The sequence below is a fragment of the Electrona antarctica genome, assembly GCF_951216825.1.
Source record: "Electrona antarctica genome assembly, chromosome: 12".
Classification (NCBI taxonomy): domain Eukaryota; kingdom Metazoa; phylum Chordata; class Actinopteri; order Myctophiformes; family Myctophidae; genus Electrona; species Electrona antarctica.
Window position 1 is genome coordinate 40,242,653 of NC_136793.1, and position 19,421 is coordinate 40,262,073.

The window sequence follows — 19,421 nt, forward strand, 5'->3', positions numbered from 1 at the left end:
AGGAACACCAACGAATCCACACAGGAATAAAACCTTTCCACTGTAAACAATGTGACAAGCGTTTCTATAGGTTAGGCCACCTGAAAGGACACCAACAAATCCACACGGGAGAAAAACCCTACCTTTGTAAACAATGTGAAAAGAGTTTCAATAGGGAAGGTCACCTGAAGGAACACCAACGAATCCACACAGGCGAAAAACCTTACCACTGTAAACAATGTGGAAAAGGTTTCAGTCTGTCATGCAGTCTGAAGAAACACCATCGTATCCACACAGGAGAAAAACCTTTCGTCTGTAAGCAGTGTGACAAATGTTTCAGTGAGTTAGGCAATCTGAAGAAACACCTGCATCTCCACACAGGAGAAAAACCTTTCGTCTGTAAACAATGTGACAAGAGTTTCACTGTGTTAGGTCACCTGCAGGTTCACCAACGAATCCACACAGGAGAAAAACCTTACCTCTGTAAACAATGTGGCAAAAGTTTCAGACATTTAACCCGTCTGACGACACACCACCGTCTCCACACTGGAGAAAAACCTTTCGTCTGTAGACAGTGCGACAAGCGTTACATTGAATTAGGTAGTCTGAGGAAACATCACCACCGTATCCACACTAGTGGTTTTCGGTTTAAAACCGAACCGTAAGGTTCGCCCTACACTGTTCAATACGACTTTTTATTTATAATTTACCATGAGTAAATCCAGCTGGAGTTGCTCACCATAAACAGCCGATCCGCAAGCTTCACGATACATTGGGAGCCTGAAGATTGTCTATATTCGGCAGGCGACACAATCTGATGGCCCTCCTTGGCCAACAGGCGAAATAAACATTGGTATCCGTTTATTTTTAAAGCAATTGATGAAACTTCACCGTTGTATATTAAAGCTCTGCTGGATTGGAATCCTGTAACATATAAGACATGCTTCAGTCATTGGCACTAAAAGTCCAAAATGTAAACACAGAGTTGGGGAAAACAGCCTTTTGTTTTAGTGCCCCAGCCACGTGGAATGACCTACAGCTTAAATCTCCCATAACATATGGTCAATTTAAATCTTTGATTGCAGACTTACCCCCAAGTGTCTGCAACTGTTTTTAAACATGGGTGCTACATCACACGATGAGAAAGTGTTGCTGTTCTGTTCTGTTTTTGTTTATTGCTTTGAAATGTTTTATGATTTTGCATCTCGACGACACTGCAAATGAGGGTGACCTCAATGTCTCAATGTCTTTCGGGAATAAAGTGTGAAGAAGAATGAATGCATGAATGAATGAATACAAAATATGATCATAATGATTAGCCTAGTGAATAAAAAGGAAATGCCCGAGTCCGTACAAGACAGGTTGCTCTCCTGAATATGGATATGGAAGGTATGGAATATGGTTTTGTTGACCAGTGAGAAGATCCTGTACAGTGTACAGGATCTTCTCACTGGTCAACAAAAACACCTTGAAGACCTGGCCTAACAGGAGCCCTTGTACAAGCTTTCCTCGACTATGCATGCACCTCCTCAGGTACCACAGCACCTCAAAGGCCCTAAAACAAGGCTCCAGACTTCCCAAAACTAACTGGTCAGGTTATTACTTGGGCTCACTCCCCACTCACTGTATTATTTGATTTGGGTGTGTGTGTGTTAAGTGTTGATTATCGTGTATTAATCTAATTATAGTAAACTAATACTATTATAATAAAAAATATAAAGATCAAGGGAAAGAGACCTTTTTACAGTACAATAATGTTTCAAGTTTACACATTTATACAAATAATTTAAACGGCATAAACAATATTAGTTTGCCTCTTCTACAAAAATGAAAGTTAGTGTTGTGCGTGCCAAGCCGTCATTCTCTTGTATTATATAACGTACTTGTATTATTTATTTATTTCCCACCACGGAGTAACCTCGCAGCAGACTATCCAGCATGTATCCTCCACCTCGGAGGGAACTCTGGTAAGGCCGGCAGTGTCAGTAGGCCAATCAGAGGCAGGCGGGGCGTTAGACGTAGAATAGATATACGCCTCTTAAATAGCAAAGCTGCTATTTAAACTTCTCTGCCTACCTTCTCATTTCTGGCTTCTCTCCTGCTGTGCGGACGTTGTGTCGCTGCTGCCATAGACATATACAGGTAGACGCCTCTTCCGGCTCTGGGGCACGTGTCAAAGTTGAAGGCACAATTTTCCAGAGATTCCTTCGAAGCATAGCGTGCATAATGGAAGTCCCGGAAAATATGTGCTGTGATTGGCCAGTAGTCAGTTGAGTGACAGCGAGAGACATGGAGGAGTCACATGAGTGACGTCACTTGGGCAGCGACGCAGCGTGCCTTCAGCGCTTCCACTTCCGCTTGACTTCCTGCCTTCAATTGAGACACGTCGCTACAATGAACTGCAGCGGCCAATGAGGCATCTATATTTTTACCAGCTGCTGTGAAGCACAGCTGCTCAATAAACGCTGGCCGGTGCTTTCACGCCCACTTTCTGTACTTGAGACCTATCTTTCTCATTGGCTGCCTCGTCTCTAGGCGACCTCTAAGCCAATGGGACAGCATTGCAGCCAACAACAACCTTAGAGGCAAAAACCCATCGTCTAAACGCCCTGACACGGTGTGCACACACAAACACGCTCCGACACTACTTTCTATCATCCAACCAACAATCCATCGTCTACATGCCCGGTACACACGAATACGCTCCAACACTGCTTGTTATCATCATATCCCTGTTTTCGTCACGTCACGTGAACCAAGGAATCACACACACATTGTCAAAACAAGATAGAAATAAAAATCAGGACGCCGCCATGTTGCCTCAGAATCCTGTTGTTTCCACACACAAATACAGATAGACACATATATTTACATTTCATAGCACAATTCTGCAGATATAATAAGGTAGCTGGTAATTAATTGATGTTCATCAATTTTTTTTTTGTGCCCGCCACTAGAGGATGATAGCGGACCTTATAAGCCTTATATATAGTATACGGACCCCAACGTATACTTGTATGTCTAATGGTTGAACCGCACAGCAGCTTTTAACATTGGTCCGGTTGCTATGGCAACGCCCCACCGCTCCAGCTATGGCAATGAAAATATAATCACCGTTTAAAGAAGTTGAAAGGAGGATTTTCAAACGTCCATAAGACGGAATCCAGGACAGCTGTCCTTGGTGGATCTTCTGCCATACAAATTTAGGATTTAATTTGTGCCTTTGTACATGCTCCCGCCATGTAAAAGCTTCTGACGAAAGGTAAACAGTGTGTGCTTGTGCAAATGATACTAAAGTGTGTGTAGTGAGTGTGTGTGGGGGGAGCGGGCAAAGTGGTGGCATTGGGAACTTCATAAAAGCTAACTGCTAGCCAGCAATAAAATAATTCATATCTATGGCTGCAGCTGGCTCCCTGCCTCGCTTGCTGCTAACCTGCTGCTCATGACGTTTTGCAAATCCCACCGGCTCCCCAGCATCCATCTGTAGTCTGTTTCTAGATCCCCATGTGGTCTTAATTCATTCCCTGTATTTCTATTTGGCTTATAACTTAACTAAAATGTTACTGTTAATGTTACTTAACTAAAATGTTAATGTTACAGGGAATGAAAAGGCACAGAGCCCTGACACCAAACTATGCTTCATATATCTATGCTCAATAAATATATATTCTAAATTAATTCTAAGAGTTGTCTGACTAAACTACTGTAAGTAATGCTCTCTGTAATTGCCATGGGCTATTTATTTGTATTTGTGAAATTAACTCATCTGACCTTTAAATAAAGAATTGTATAAAAAAAAAAAGTAACACGCAAAAACAACAACAATAACAATTACAATACTAAAACATGATTTCCACAGTATTGTGTACCTTCTGGTCGGTGAGGGAGTACATGTTGCCAATGATCTGGGCAGCCATCTTGCGTGTGTCAGTGGAGCGGTCCTGAAAGGCCCTCTGGACGATGGGCATGATAAGGGCCAGGGAAGGAGCGTCGATGAAGTGGACAAACTTGGTGTCTAGCAGCGTCTGCAGGCAGTTGTGGGTCTTACGTGATGGGTCAGTGAGGGCATCCAACAGGATGGGAGTTATGGCTGAGAAATGAACCATAAAAATGTTTATATCAAAATCAATAACTGTGTAACTTTATTTTGAGCAAGTAACCATCTGTACTTGTACTCCTTTGTGTCCTGAAATGGTGTGCTGTTCCTCTGGAACCACATGCACCGCATTATGGTTTAATACTGAATCCTGGGTAGCATGTTCTCTCCCGTACTATCCACATTCCTGATAAAAAATGTTGATGAGGATCTTGGAATCCTCATGAGACAGGCAATGCCCAATGATGTCTCCTACTTTCACGAGACTGTGATATTCTGCTTTTTTTTAAGGTGCATGCTTGTATATTTGATAATATTGTCCTGCTATCTATTCTCTATTGTTATGACTGTTAGAGATTGTACAGAAAACAATTACACCCACTAGTCTACATCTGTAAACTTGTTGAGGTTGATCCAGCCTCTCTGAACCGTAGATGGCTTCTTACCAAGGATCTCAGGGTTGCGGATGACGGAGCCGATCTGTCGGAGGGCCTGCTGGCCGGCCTTCTGCACCTTCACATGAGAGTCTGTCAGCACCTCCGTCAGCTTAGGCACAATGCTGGGGAGGCAGGACGACAACTGCTTGGGAGCACAGAACGCCATGGCACCCAGGAGCTCCACAGAACCTGAAGGACGCAGTCGGGAGGAGAAAACGTCACAACCATCACCAGGAACGTAATCAGGGGGAAAAAAACAAAAAAGGAGGAGATCTGGTTTCATGTTAATAGATGAATGGGTCAATTCTAGAACTGGAAATCTCCCTCCCACAAAAACACGAACGTATTAACAAACTAACTTACTAGGTCTACTTTTTAACCGCATGCAGATGTGCCTCACCTGCTTTAGTTCTCCAGGACTCCTCCTCCAGGGCCACCAGGAGAGAGGGCAGCACCAACTTCACACCATGGGCACTTAGGTTCCTCATCACGGCCTTGGCACAGTCATCAGCAGCCTGGACAGAGGACAGGACATGAAGGACAAACACATAGCAGAGAAGGAGTGATTTGAGCAGGGTGTAGAGAATATTTCTGTTGTTATGACCGGAGATCAGATTCTAAAAATGTCTTCTACATCCTGACAGTTTTCTGAAAAAGCTATGTTTCTATGTCAGTGGTTTTTCGATTTTTCAAAAATAGCAGACCTACAAGCTCGTAGTGCGCCACTCGGTGGCGCGCTATGAGCTTGTAGATCTGCTATTTTTCAATAGCTAAAGCATAACATAATGCTAACACCAGCCTTGGCACAGTCATCAGCAGCCTGGACAGAGGACAGGACATGAAGGACACATAGCAGAGGAGGAGTGATTTGAGCAGGGTGTAGAGAATATTTCTGTTGTTATGTCTATAACCATCTCTGCTGTTGCTTTCTCTTGTTAAGTCTTTTTGAAGACTACCTACCTCTCTGACATACTGGTTTCCATCCCCGAAGCAGAGCAGGAGGTGGGGAAGCACATGAACGACGTACGGCTCAAACAACTTCCCCAACATGTTACACAGCATCTCGAAGGCAAACAGGGAACCTACAGAGAGGCAAACATAAGTGACTGATGAAAAACAATGGGTTCACAATTCTAGAGTTCTAGCTAGCAAGAATAGCTAACAAATATTAGTATGCTACAGCTGGAAAATGCTTCGAAAAACCAGTCAGCCATTATGCTACGTCTTGAAACTGGACAGAGTCAAGTTGAACTCTGATGCGCTTCTCTCCCAGCAAAACATTAGGCTTTACCAACAGTACAGCAGTTCACGATGCTTCCACACCTGGCTTGACCACACTCACCTTCCCTGCGTCTGAAGTTCTTCTTGTCCTGGATGGCGTCAGTCAGTGTGGCCATGATTTCCTGCTGTTTCAGAGCCAGGATGCCGAGGCCTTTGACCAGGCCGGCCAGCCCGTAGGCCGCGCCCTTCCTCTCAGCATACTTGTCACTCTCCAACAGCAGCTGCAGCAGGTTTCGCACGATCCCCGCGGCATCCTCCTTAATGGCAGGGACCAGTGGTGGCAAGCAACCGGCCACAGACTCCTGAACCTGATGGACGAATGAACCGAGAGAGAGCGAGCGCGTTGAAGTGTGCCTTAACCCATTTTGACCTGAGATCAGATTCTAAAAATGTCTTCTACATCCTGACAGTTTTCTGAAAAAGCTATGTTTCTATGTCAGTGGTTTTTTGATTTTTCAAAAATAGCAGACCTACAAGCTCGTAGTGCGCCACTCGGTGGCGCGCTATGAGCTTGTAGATCTGCTATTTTTCAATAGCTAAAGCATAACATAATGCTAACACCAAAAGGGCTCAGATGTTTTGCGCCATTTATGATCTCGATTAATTTCTTGTTTGGATGCTGTACAGGACAGTGATTCTCAAGATTTTTTTATTTTAAGGACCCCCAGTTTGTTATACATTTAACCCCCTCAAGGACCCCTTGGGGTCCCTGGACCCTATGTTGAAAACCACTGCTGTAGACGGCATCAAAGAATCATTTACAACAACACAGGATGAGTAGGGAGGAGCGAGTCCACTCAGTCCAGTACCTGTTGTGATGGAGTGCAGAGGGCTGTGATCAGCTTGGCCACAATGGGCTTAACCTTGGGATCACTCTTGTCCAGATGTTTGGCCAGGGAGCCCATAAGGATGACCACACTCTGGCGAACAGAGTCGTAGCTCGCATCCTGGGGGGCATTCTTCAGAAACTCCTCAAACACAGGCAGCAGGCAGCTGACATTGTCCTGGAAAACCGACAACAATCAAACGTCGATCAGAATACAAACGACTTGAATCTGTGTAATTGATACAACAAATATGTTAATTTGTCTTCTTGACATTCCTGCAGAGACTTGCTGACAACTTGTACAGCTTCAGTGTACATGCATACGGATGGAGAAATGATGCAAGGATAGCAGGGATGGACAAAGTCCCCGACGGAAAAACGCAATGACGTAAACGAGGAAGCCGGGGAATGATGGCCACAAATGAACGGATTTGACATCAACATTTTCAGTGCCGATTTCATGCCGAAATACATAAGCTATGGTATTTTGTGCCACGCTACATTATTATCAGTCACAGAAGAAAAAAAAGAGGGACAATCTGAAATTTTTCCATTTGAGGCAGCAGGGCGTACCTTTCCATGTGTGTTGAGAGCTGACAGGGCAGCGTCTAACATACAGCGCCGCACGTCCGGGTGGCGATCGTTCAGAGCATCAGGAACAAAGAAGAGGAAGAGTGGAGTAACTTGAGCCTCATCCAGGTACTGGGACAGCTTGTTCAGAGCCAGGGCAATACCACACCTGAAGGAGAGTCCCACATGCACAAGTCAAAACACTCAATCAGTAGCATTTTCTTAGTCAACGACAAACTTTCTTTTGTCTAGTGTGTCCCTCAATTGGCTTTGCAGATTGGTTTACACTTGCCCTGATCCAGTATATGGAGATAGAACTCTCCCAAGTAGGCACGTCATATATGACTGACACCATACAGTAGTACTCCAAGAACAGGTTCTGCACTAGTTTATTATATTATTTTAAACAACTTAGACAGAAGTCATCATTGGAGATGTGTGAGGTTTTTTTTGCCATTATAGATAACTAGACCGGTGCCTGGCTGTAGAGCACCGAGTCGGTAACGATGGAAGTTGGAGATCCATGCCTCACCCGGCTAGGCAATACCCGTTGTACCCGTGTCAGAGTACCCGTTCCACCCATCTGTCTGTGTCCCTTTTATGCCCATATATGGAGATTTCTGTATCCGTCTCTCCGCGTCCCTTTATTCCATGTGTGTTATGAAGAATGTTGTGATATGAAGTATGTTGACTAATCTCAATGTGACGCCCTGGAATCTACAGATGAGGGGACTCAGACTCATTAGGTCCACTGGCAGAGCCTGACCAGAGCCTTTTGTGGTGGTTCTGGACAACAGTGTATCTGACCGACTAGACGTGGTGCATTTATAGATTTTAGTTTTGTAAAGAAAAAAGGAAAAGGCTAATGAAATCCTAATTTCTGTTGTACTTACGTTGGAAAGCAAGCCAAAGATGATTATCAAAAATGTTATTGTCAATGAATGCATTGCTTATAGTTCTGTTGTGAAACCAAGTGTTGAGAACACTGGCATATTCTCCTACCTGGCCTCCCACTGGTCTGGTGGAGATTCAGAGATGACTCTGCCCAGGGCATCCAGGATTGGAGGCGGTCTCTGGAAAAAACACACGATGGCAACCATTTGACAAAGCCCAATGGTTCAATTTGTTTGAACCATAGGTAGGCCTGTCGGAATTATTACATAATCGCAATTATTTTCATCATACTCCTTTAATTTAAATGTTGAGAAATGTAAAATGTCATAATCGTGACAGACAGGACAGGTTTCAGAAACTGCAGAGATCAGTGCCCAGGTGCTCACATAGAGCAGTGGTTTTCAACCAGTGGTCCTTGAGGGGGTTCCAGGTGGTCCCCAGCTAAATGATGGAAAGCTGGTAACCAAATGGACCCTTACAGATCTTTAACTCTTGAGAGCATAAAATGAAACCAAATGGACCCGTAAGGACCTGTAAGGGTCCATTTGCTCTCAAGAGTAAATTATTGTTAAACATCTGCATTACATAAAGTCTACACAATTAGAGAATGTAGAAGAATTATTTTGATCAATGTTTGCCTGTTATCTCCCCTCTGGTACCACATCAATACAGCATGGAATTGTAGACAAAATCTTATCCAACAACAACATACTACGCTTTGAGTCCAAGAGGCTAAATCTCATCAAATCAGTGGTCCGTGACTCAACTGCTGAATAAATAATCGACCTTGACATGATGAAAAAGGTTGAAAAGCACTCACATAGAGCTTCTCGTGGTAGAGCTCAGTGAGCTGGCCGAGTACGGCGGCCGCCTGGTCTCGGTAGTCGGACACGGCAGTGGACAGAGCCTCGGCCGCAGCGGTGCGGACCGCCTCCTCGTGGTGCGTGACGTCGCCGATGAGCAGGGGGCAGATCTCAGGGACCAGCTCCAGACACAGAGACTCCCACAGCCTGCATGGGGAACAGAACCCAGAGTACATCAGGCTTAAAGCTGCAATCCGTAAAATATACTGTAATTAACTAAAGCAGTGAGTGAATGGAAAGAGAAAAAAGTGTAAAAAAAAAAGAAGAATATACATACTTCAAAGCCAGGGCTCTGGCCTCCTCCTCAACATCAAACCTCCCAACCCACAGTCTTCGAAGCAAACTCAGCCCACTGGAATCAGAAGTATCTGTGGGCAAGGCAAACTCCATGTCCAACAGGCCCTGGACACAGACATATGATCCCATGATTATAAATACAGAACAGAATACAGAATGCGCTATCCCGGGGCCGGGATAGCGCATTGACCCCATATTCTGTGCCGGAGATCTGTTGCGCTGTTGCATGTCACACAGACACAGGAAAAACGGCAGTAATTGTGACTTGGTGTGGATGCTCACCCTGAGAGCAGTGTCTCGTACAGAGAAGCAGGGTGACAGCAGAGCGTCGAGGAGAACGTCGATCTCTGGCTGCTCAGCCACAGCACAGCCTTTCTCACCTCCCGCACTGGAACACAGCGCTGTCAGGCACTGCGACGCAAACACCTACACACACACCACACACCACACACCACACACACACACACACACACACCTTTAACTGACCTGTGCTTTAGAAAAATAGAGTATCAAGGGATGTGATTGATTGGCAGCACAATATAAAGCTGGGGGGGAACAAAAGAAACCTAGAAACAGTCATAGTCAAGTCATACAAATCTGAATATGTGGAAATCCTAACACATACACACATACGGAGAGCCAATCACCTTCACCACCAAATGTTTGCCAATCCAATCCTCTACATAGAGGCTGGTCTGTAAATGCTTTCTATTTCACTATTAGATCAACAAAAAACTATTTTTGATATAATTTTAAGTGAGAAATAGGACTTGCTAGTTGCTACATTCATCTTGATCAATATCACATCTACTGTACAACTGCTAGTTTGAAGTTTTCATAGTGGTATATTGAAGTCTGTTTCTGTCAATTTCAAATAGTGTCATGGTCTGACATCATGTGTCACTTCTTGACTAAACGAAGCTGATTAGACCTCGCCCAGCGTAATTCACTTCGCTCCACCACCAATCTCCAAATCCTTTGTGCAGAAATTCTGCCTGCTTCCGCAGAAAATAAATGAAGAAATCCATTCACTCACAATTTTGCACCATGACATACCATCCCCAAACAGTGTTTGTGTGTACCTGGATTCTGGGGGTCGCCGTGGAGATGATCCTAGTCAGCAGTAATAGCATGCTGACACGAGGCAGCAGCTCTGGGCCGTTCTGAGACGGAGAAGAAGAAACGCCATGAAACAATGTGACATTCAACTCTCGGTCTGCATACACACAGGCCCCTTTTCCACCGGGGTTGAACCGGGTCAGTTCTTTTTTTTCCCGCCGAATATTGAACCAGTTCAGAGTGTTTCCACTGAAAATTAATTGGTTCAGACCCCTTTCCCTTTTGGTGGAAAAGGGAACACAGTGTTAACTACAAGTAAGACGCGCGAACGCGGGAAGCGAACGCAGCTCGTAAATTGCAAAAACAACAATTAGAATAAATTACGTAATTTTAAGTTAAGTTTTTTTTAAGTTTTTCTTTCCCTTTAAAGTTTTTCCTTTTTAAGTTTTTTTTTAAGTTAAGTTTTTTTTAAGTTTTTCTTTCCTTTTAAAGTTTTTCCTTTTTAAGTTTTTTTTTAAGTTAAGTTTTTTTGTAAGTTAAGTTTTTTTTAAGTTAAGTTTTGTGTGTGTGTGTGTGTGTGCGTGCGTGCGTGTGTGTGCGTGCATGTGTGTGTGTTTTTGTGTGTGATACAGCTGCGCCCTCTGGTGGTGGGCGGGTGGTGTTACAGCGGGACAGACAGACACACAGACAGACATGATTTGCTGGGTCTCATAGTAAATGCTCACTGCGTTCGCAATGAGAGATGACGTCATCCATCCAGTGCGACAGAGGGAGCAGAGTAATAGTGTTAATCTTTCAGTTGGATGATGTTCAGTTTTATCATTTTTTATTTTATATTTTTACTTAGTATTTTTAACTTATTTATAGAGTTGCTGCATTCTATTGATGTAATGTAGACTGGAGCTGCTGAACATAACACATTTCCTTCTGGATTAATAAAGTATAATCCATCTATCCATCCAAAACATCAGGTCGTAAATGTTAAAGCAAAATCCCCCCGCCAACTTTATAGTTATGAATATCAACATCTAGGTGCAAATTGTTTTGCACCTACTTTTTATTTTATTTTTTACTACATCTCACAGTTTACGTTTGTTTTATTCCATTTTTAATCTGTGCACTTTCGCTTCACGTAAAAACAATTGTATAACCAAATGGACCCAGTTTATAGCTCGAATTGGTTCCATTTGTACACTCTCAAAGAGTAAAATGAACAGAGGATTTTGCAGTCTTCTAGATTGAGGTATGTGGCTTAATTAATGTACATCAAACTGAGGATCCTTGATATATTAAAAAAGAAAAAAACACCTCGTACCTCGTCTATGCTATCGTCGGTGCTATCCACCTCGGCCCTGAGCTGGGCGTGTACGTTGACGATCTGCAGGGCTCTGATCATCCTGGCCTCGTCCTCCTCGGTGCTGCCTGAAGACTCCCTCAGCGTGGCGTTCAGCAGGGGGAAGCAGAAGGAGAAGGCCGGTGCCGACAGCGGAGACACGTCTGAATGTGTGGTGATGACAGGAGAGCAGTCGGTCAGTTGAGTCCCAAACACCAAACACCCCTCCCCCCCCCCCCCCCCCCCCGGCCTCAATCCTGTTGCATTTGTGTTTATTGTTGAACTGATTACATGGGGGGCACATGGTGGCTAAACTCAGAGCAGTTGCCAGAAAACTCCAATAGAAAGGCCCTCTTTACCATACGCTCTTTGAGCCTAGTTGAACCGGAAGTGATTGTGTGGTGACAATAGCTTCAGTCCAGAGGGTCATGGCACCCAAGGGTGCAAGCAATAAACCTGAGAAGTCGGCTAGTTTGGGTTAACTGTTTCACCATCTACTTAGCCTGGAAACCAGACGAACCTGCCACGGGGGAAACAAAATCCCTGGGGAGATGGCACTCCTCAGTTTGAATTACATTTCGCTCACCCCAGAGTTGTGGGTAACCAATCAGAGCCCAGTATTCAAAGTGAGACTTTTTTGCTGCGACATTGGAATCTGTTTGTAACCGACCCTTGGAAATAAATCTTCGCCGGGAGAAACTAGGCACAGCTGCTGGACATGAGACTAATTAGAGCGACAGAGAGAGAGAGGAGTGTGTGTGTGTCTACATGTGTGTGTGTCTGCGTCAATTTAACAAAGGTGCAGACAATCAGTAGAGAGTGAGCGACGTTTGCGCTACTCTATGCCAAATTGAAGTGGACTCGGCCCGAGACTTTTTCTTCTCCCTGGAAATAAAAACGTCTGGGTTTCCGAGTCTAGGCTGCCATCAACTGCCTTTGAAACACATCATTTTGTAAATGTGAACTTTCATCAGCGCTGATGGCGATGCAAAACCGTCCATTAAGTTAAGCATAAAATAGGGCTTAAGTGGTTAAGCACTAGCATAGTGATTTTAATCTTCAAGCTTACAGTAACAGTTGACCATGAGATCCCCGAATTATAAATGAAGTGCTTGATGTGTGCCTGTTTGCGCATGCGCGCGCGTGCATGTGTGTTGTGTATGCGTGTGTGCGTGCGTGCTAACCAGTCTTGCCCTCTCTGGTAGGGACAGTGTAGATGTGCAGCAGTGCCACTGTGCGCTGGGTGGCTGTGTCTAGGTCCTCCTGTCCCCACTGCTCATCCAGATCACACTCTGGTTTCAGCAGCCGCAGGGTCACGTGACCCACAAGCATAGCTACAGGGGGCAGATTAGAGATTTATTTAAAAAGGAGGGGCAGTTTATGAATGTGAAAAGAGACTGGTTAATACAACAGTGAGGAGAGAAGTTATTCACAGCCCAACGTACCTAGATTGCGCAGGTGTTTGGGCATAAGGCACACTCCGATGTCCAGAAACACTTGTCGGAGGCGCGGAGCAGCCAGAGGGGATTGAAGGAGGGGTATCAGGACATGGAGAACACCGGGGAGATGCCAGGAGATCTGTGGTGGTCTCTCCTGCAGAGTGGCCTCCAACAGGCCCACCGCACACTGAAGCTCCATGTCCAGCTGGAGGCAGCAAGGGATCCACAAAAAGGTCAACAATGATGCATCGGATGACGCATCGTTAGCAGTTATTACTAGCTGGGAGGGAATTCGGCCAAAATAATATAGATTGTGCACTTGGTGTGTTCTTGATTTTTGGCATGGTGTTAGGTAAGTCAGTATAAACCCCAAATAATTGAAATAATACAAATTCCAATGGATTCTGTTACTATTGGTAAATGCTAAATAACATACTAAAAATTATGGAAATGTAACTTCTGGAAAGGCATAATTTCCAAGATGGCTCCCAGCTTATAGGCATTTTAAGCCACCACGGATGCCATCTTGAAAATAATGCTTTTCCAGAACTTAGACTTTCCTAATTTTTTAATATGTTATTTAGCATACCCACTAGTTACAAGATCCATTGAAAAATCTCTATCAATTATTTGGGGTTTCAAGTTTCAACCATATACCGACTTATTTAACATTGGATTCATTGCAAACAGACCACTAGGGGGGCGAACCCAACTCGTTTGCGATGTTTTTTGAAAACCTTAGACCCATAGATACCTAACACCATGCCAAAATGCCTACTTGAAATGCATTGTACAGGCTTTGTCTGCTTTAATACCACGTTTTGTTTTTAATCGCACTGTATGTAAAGCACTTTGTGAGATCTCAGTCTGGATTGTAATATAAACCAATGATTGCAAACCCTAACCTAACCATAACCGCAAGCACGGAGCAGCGCATGTTGGCCATGTTGGCCAACCTTAATGTATGTTCGCCAACCTTAATCTGGTCGTTTTCCGCATGTCAGAACCAATGACTGGTCGGAAAAGCGTACGGACCCCGTCAGAATGTTACGTTTCCGTCCTCAAGATTTAACCACTTACGCTCTATACTTCATCGTACAAGAAAATACAATGATGCGAGGTTGAAAATCTGCTGGCAAGTGTAGAACATTATTGAAACCTTTTAAATCTTTTTGAAAATGTTTTCCTGTAATAACATGCCCAAAATAGGGCTGCCAGGTTTTGAAAAAGCCGTTCATGGGAGGCGATTCGTCGGACGTACCCCTTGAACTCGTTTGCGGATGGAAGATTCTTTATCAAGTTGGGCTTGCATCATCTCCTTCTGTTTGCTGGTCAGCTGCACCTCATCCTTGATACCTTTCTTCTTCTTGAGCTCCTGATAAGACACAGACGCAACACAACACAGTCAACATGTTTTGCCGCGACACACAGACACACACAACAGCTTAGATAGAAATACAGTTGGCTCTTTTCAACTACAAGAACTAATGTGAACCGTGCAGTGCCGTGTATCATATTACGGTAGCTGCATACTCCACCAGAACATACTCCACCAGAACATACTCCACCAGAACAGTTTGGGAAGGATCGTTTTTGAACGGTTTGAAAACAGTATACCGCAAAATCAAATTGAAAAACTCTTAAAAACTCATGTATAGTTTTTATGACATAAATCCCCTGTAAGAGGAGGTTCTGATTATAATGAAGATGAAACAAAAAAAAAAGTTTACATCTTCAATCACAGAATTTATTGGGTTTCATGGAAGGTTCTGGGTTACCGTTGGGAGGAGAAGTGATAGGCATATAGGGTGTAGCCTGGCTAATAAGCCAGACTCAAATCACACTGTCGTGTGGTATTTGAGTCTGGAGATGCTGTGTATGGATCTTGTTTCCTGTGGGGCGGGTTCAAACATTTTCTCTTTGACGCAATTGGTCAGAGCTACTGTCAGTCAAAGGTCTCAAGCATTGAACGTCACTGTACCAAAGCCCGCCCATATTGCATACTGTGTCCCGATTGGCCACACCAGTTCTCTGGTGTAGGAAATGGGCGTACAATTGAGCCTCTCCAGACCGTAATCCGCCGGCAGGCAATTTTTTTTTGCCAACGGCTGATTCGGTCTGGCTTATTAGCCAGGCTATATAGGGTGAGTTCACCTCTTGCAGCTCCAGCTCGATGATTTGTTCCTTGTAGGAGTAGGCCTTGTTTTCTCTCTTCATGTTGACTTTCTTGGTGCTTTCCTGCTGGGCGCTACAGCAGATACAAAGGACAAAAGAAGACGTGTTACTGAATGCCTTGTCATTCAGTAACATGTATGTGTTTTAGCTCAGAGAACGTGTACGCAGTGTGCTACTGTACCTCTGGATGATGCTCTTGTCAAAGAGCACTCCCTCAGGGCTCAGCATGATGGCAAACTCCTCCCTGGTGACCTGACACAGAGCTGGACTGGACAGCATTGTAACCACATGCTCCATCACCCGTGGCAACAACTTGTTGGGCGACAAACTAGATAGGGAACCCACTGTATTCTTCACAGCCTAGACGGATGGATGGACACACACACACACACACACACACACACACACAGTCAATACAAAGCAGTTTAAAGCCCTCTGAAATAATCTAATTTTATGTATATATAGTATATCTCAATTTAATGATTTCAGATGAGAGAATTAGTGGGGGGGACAAATGTTCCAAGAGTGTTTTCAAACGGTTGTTAAAAAATACTTTTAACCATTGTTTACCTGAATCATATTAAATTGTGAGGGGGATGTGAAAATCTGATGAATTTCCCAATTGGCTGTGTTTTGAGAGTTCACTTCACTGGAAAAACTACATAAAATGCACCCGAAGCTTGGAAAGAAATCCGCAATTTGAGGATTTCTATCCTCTTCTCTCCTTTTAAGTTACACTGCAAACAAGTTGTAAAGCAACTACTGTGCTTTTAGGTGGCGTAAAAAACTTTAACCACTTTAACCCTGCCATCCCTATTTTGGGCAAGACAGTATAGGAGAATATATTTTTTAATAGCTGCTTGTACATAGTATATTTAAAAATTAATGTTTTTGAAAACAAAAAGTTAACTGGGGCTTAAGTGGTTAAAGGGATAGTTCAGATTTTTTGAACTTAAGTTGTATGAAATACTTTTCTGTTCTGCTCTGGTTTTGGTCAATATTAAGTAGTTCCGGTCATTTTGTGGGGGGCACTGGGGCCACGCAGTAAAAGTAAATTAATCCACAAAACGAACGTAATTTGTATTGTTGACCTATTTCTAAAATATTAGCGCGACTTTCGTTCAACTTGGAACTATTTTTTGGGCGTAGTGATATGGACACAAAAAAACATAGTTCTGTGTGATAGAGGGGTAAAAAAAGGACGGAAGTTGCACTAATATTTTAGAAATAGGTCAACAATACAAATGACGTTAGTTTTGTGGATTAATTTACTTTTACTGCGTGGCCCCCAGTGCCCCCCACAAAATGACCGGAACTACTTGATATTTCACCAAAACCAGAGCAGAACTCCCACCACAGGACTCGGGCAATCAATGAATACAGTTGCAACCACTATATTAATGGCAAGTATTTCATACAACTTAAGTTAAAAAAATCTGAACTATCCCTTTAAACCTCAAAAGCTATGCATGAAGATACTGTAAGATTTTATTCTGGGACCTGATTGTCAGCATTGGCCTCCAGAAGACGAGGTACAATAGTCTCCAAGTTTCTCTCTATGAATTCCTCTGCCTTGATATTCATGGAGGACAAAAGAAGGGGCCAGAGGCCTGGTCGAGCTGCAACTGCAAACACACAGAGACAGAAAACATGTACAGTAAGAGAGACATTCGGTGCAAGATGCAATATCTTGCATCAGGAACAGTAGGCTAAGTTGGTCCTAATGTCTTTGAACGCTGCTGGAAGATGTCTAAATAAGGCCAGATCACACATGAAATGGCCGGAGCACTCTGAGACCACACCATTAGTTAAAGACTAAATAATCCCATGAGATGTTAAAGACTAAATAATCCCATGAGATGTTAAACTACAGAGATATGGATACTACAGTATATGGAGATCCGTTTTGGAAGTTGGGAGGAATGGGTTGTGAAGTGATGTGGGAGATCAAAATGCACTTATTGAAAATGAGATAACTTTGAAAACGCTCCTTATAGAGACAGACTATATAATTATTGAAAGACAAGACAGCACGGTAACAGGTAAGGTCGCCCCCTTTCCATCTCACCCCACTACTCTACCTAGCTGTAAATAACAAACATAAATTCATGTTGGTGGTTATATAAAAGGTATTATATTCATTTATAATTGTTAAGTTCACTCTGTATATCCATGGGCATAATAGCTGATATCATGATGCCATTACAAAACATGGGCTACATATGGAAGAAATGTGTTTAATAAAAACGAAATTAACTGCTAGAAGGTCCTAAATTAACTTAATTAAGCAGTCACGGTCTCTGTCTCATGTTATTCTTCCTTGATTTTACAGAGTTTAGAGAATTAGAGATCTACTATACAATCAAATAAATCTGTATACAAGATAATTTCAGATTTCAGGGAGGGAGGGAAATACTAAATTACTGTTAACTACATTAACACTTTTCGAAGGGGGGAGTCGTCTGGGATTCGACAGCACAACAGATCGAGGTAGAGGAAAGATAGATGGACATACAGTATAAAAGTACAGTACAAAAAGAGGACAACACTTGGCACAATGAAAAGAGTTCATATCACTTAGACGAAAGACTCCTTGGTACCTATGGAGGGGTGATGAGTGACAATGAGGATCTCCATGGCCATGTTCTCGGCTTCTGCTGGGTCGCCCCACTGTTTGGTGGCCGAGCAGATAACACACAGGGCCTCCAGGAGCACTCGAGGGGGAATGTAGCTACGACTCGCCTCCGTCAGTTCCCCTGACTCTGACACCAGGGCATCCTGGGTCAACACCTGATGAAGGTCAACAATGGTACAAAAGTACATGTATTCATTCATTCAATGCCCACAGCTGCTGGTGGATCTCAGACTGTATTGTCGCCAAGCTCTTGTTAGTACTTTTTATTTTATTTTATTACGTTTTTTTGTGGCTTTCGCCTTTATTTTATATATTTTATGGAGGAACAGACAGTAGGCCGACAGGAAATGGGGAGAGATGGGGGGAAGACATGCAGTAAAGGCCGTCGGGATCGGGAGTCGAACCCGCGGCACACTGCCAGACTGGATTGCCAGCCAAGGTGCCTGGACCACTGAGCCATGGCCCAGGCCGTTACTACTTTTTATTGGTCAAATATTTATAAAACACACAAAAGACACTTTCCAACCTGGTGTCCCTATTTTGGGCATGTCATGTTTTAAAGAAAAAAAAACATTTACATGCACACAACATGTTGTGAACTTGCAGATCTGCTGATTGTGCTACTTTTTTTGAGCACCACTGACATTCGACAAAAGTATAAAATAGGGCAGTGGCCCCAAACTGGGAGTCCCCAAACGCCCAGTCGAACTTTTGAGGGATCCACAGATGATTTGCTTAATGTGCAACATTGTCTTCTCACTCAAACCAACATACAGTACAAGTGTATAGACAAAGGGTATCTGCACATTTCTAATAGGGATGTGTAAAAGTGACCAAAATGAAAATCGATTACTTATACCAGGATATCTTAGCAGTCCATACTTTGTGTTTGTTGATGACTACGCGGAGTTCTCCCAGGAGGCCATGGGCTAGGCTGGATCCCCCCAGCGATGAGAGCAGCTTTCTAACCGTCTGCTGCGCTCGCTTCCTCACGCTCCATATACGAGACAGCAACACGCCCACGGTGGCACGATGATACATCCTGGTAAAACGACCATGGTGGACATGAGGTCATTTATTAAACACCAGAAACATCCAACATTTTGAAATGATTTAGAAAATAGCAGATCTACAAGCTCAATGCAACACGATGTGAGCTCATACACATTGGCTGTGAGGTTGCAGATCAGCCATTTTCAAATATATATTTTTAATTATACCCCGTCTACAAGCAGATAGGTGGCAATGGGACAAAAGGATAATACTGTAACATTAAAATCATCCCAGCAGTGAAAGACAATCCATGCTGAAACTCGTCCATTAATTTGCCAGTAAACAGGACATGTGATAACTGCTGTTAAACTTAAAAGATTAGCAACTTTTGATTCATGATTATTAAAAAAAATAAAAAAAGTTGAAATGTAGCAATCGGGTGCATAGTGTTTGCATGGAAGACCTTTTTTGCGTTAGGATTGACTCTTTAGAGATAAGGGTTTACAGGGTAATAATAAATCAATCATAAATGTAGTTTATATAG

General features: G+C 43.4%; 1 protein-coding gene across 1 annotated transcript in view; it reads right to left on the reverse strand.

Annotated features, from left to right (window-relative positions):
• The window catches only part of gcn1 (GCN1 activator of EIF2AK4), a 50,415-nt gene that overhangs the window by 21,373 nt on the left and 9,621 nt on the right, over positions 1 to 19,421 (reverse strand). Inside the window, exons 17-37 of the mRNA XM_079516796.1 lie at positions 18,767 to 18,926; positions 17,850 to 18,039; positions 16,750 to 16,874; positions 15,431 to 15,609; positions 15,229 to 15,322; positions 14,336 to 14,449; positions 13,081 to 13,279; positions 12,820 to 12,969; positions 11,618 to 11,799; positions 10,326 to 10,406; positions 9,526 to 9,669; positions 9,224 to 9,348; positions 8,904 to 9,093; positions 8,192 to 8,262; positions 7,193 to 7,358; positions 6,603 to 6,797; positions 5,855 to 6,101; positions 5,473 to 5,594; positions 4,913 to 5,027; positions 4,522 to 4,701; positions 3,849 to 4,069 (exon numbers count right to left, since the gene is read on the reverse strand). Of these exons, the coding sequence (XP_079372922.1) occupies positions 3,849 to 4,069; positions 4,522 to 4,701; positions 4,913 to 5,027; positions 5,473 to 5,594; positions 5,855 to 6,101; positions 6,603 to 6,797; positions 7,193 to 7,358; positions 8,192 to 8,262; positions 8,904 to 9,093; positions 9,224 to 9,348; positions 9,526 to 9,669; positions 10,326 to 10,406; positions 11,618 to 11,799; positions 12,820 to 12,969; positions 13,081 to 13,279; positions 14,336 to 14,449; positions 15,229 to 15,322; positions 15,431 to 15,609; positions 16,750 to 16,874; positions 17,850 to 18,039; positions 18,767 to 18,926 (3,250 nt within the window). The remainder of the gene's footprint in view (positions 1 to 3,848; positions 4,070 to 4,521; positions 4,702 to 4,912; positions 5,028 to 5,472; positions 5,595 to 5,854; positions 6,102 to 6,602; positions 6,798 to 7,192; positions 7,359 to 8,191; positions 8,263 to 8,903; positions 9,094 to 9,223; positions 9,349 to 9,525; positions 9,670 to 10,325; positions 10,407 to 11,617; positions 11,800 to 12,819; positions 12,970 to 13,080; positions 13,280 to 14,335; positions 14,450 to 15,228; positions 15,323 to 15,430; positions 15,610 to 16,749; positions 16,875 to 17,849; positions 18,040 to 18,766; positions 18,927 to 19,421) is intronic.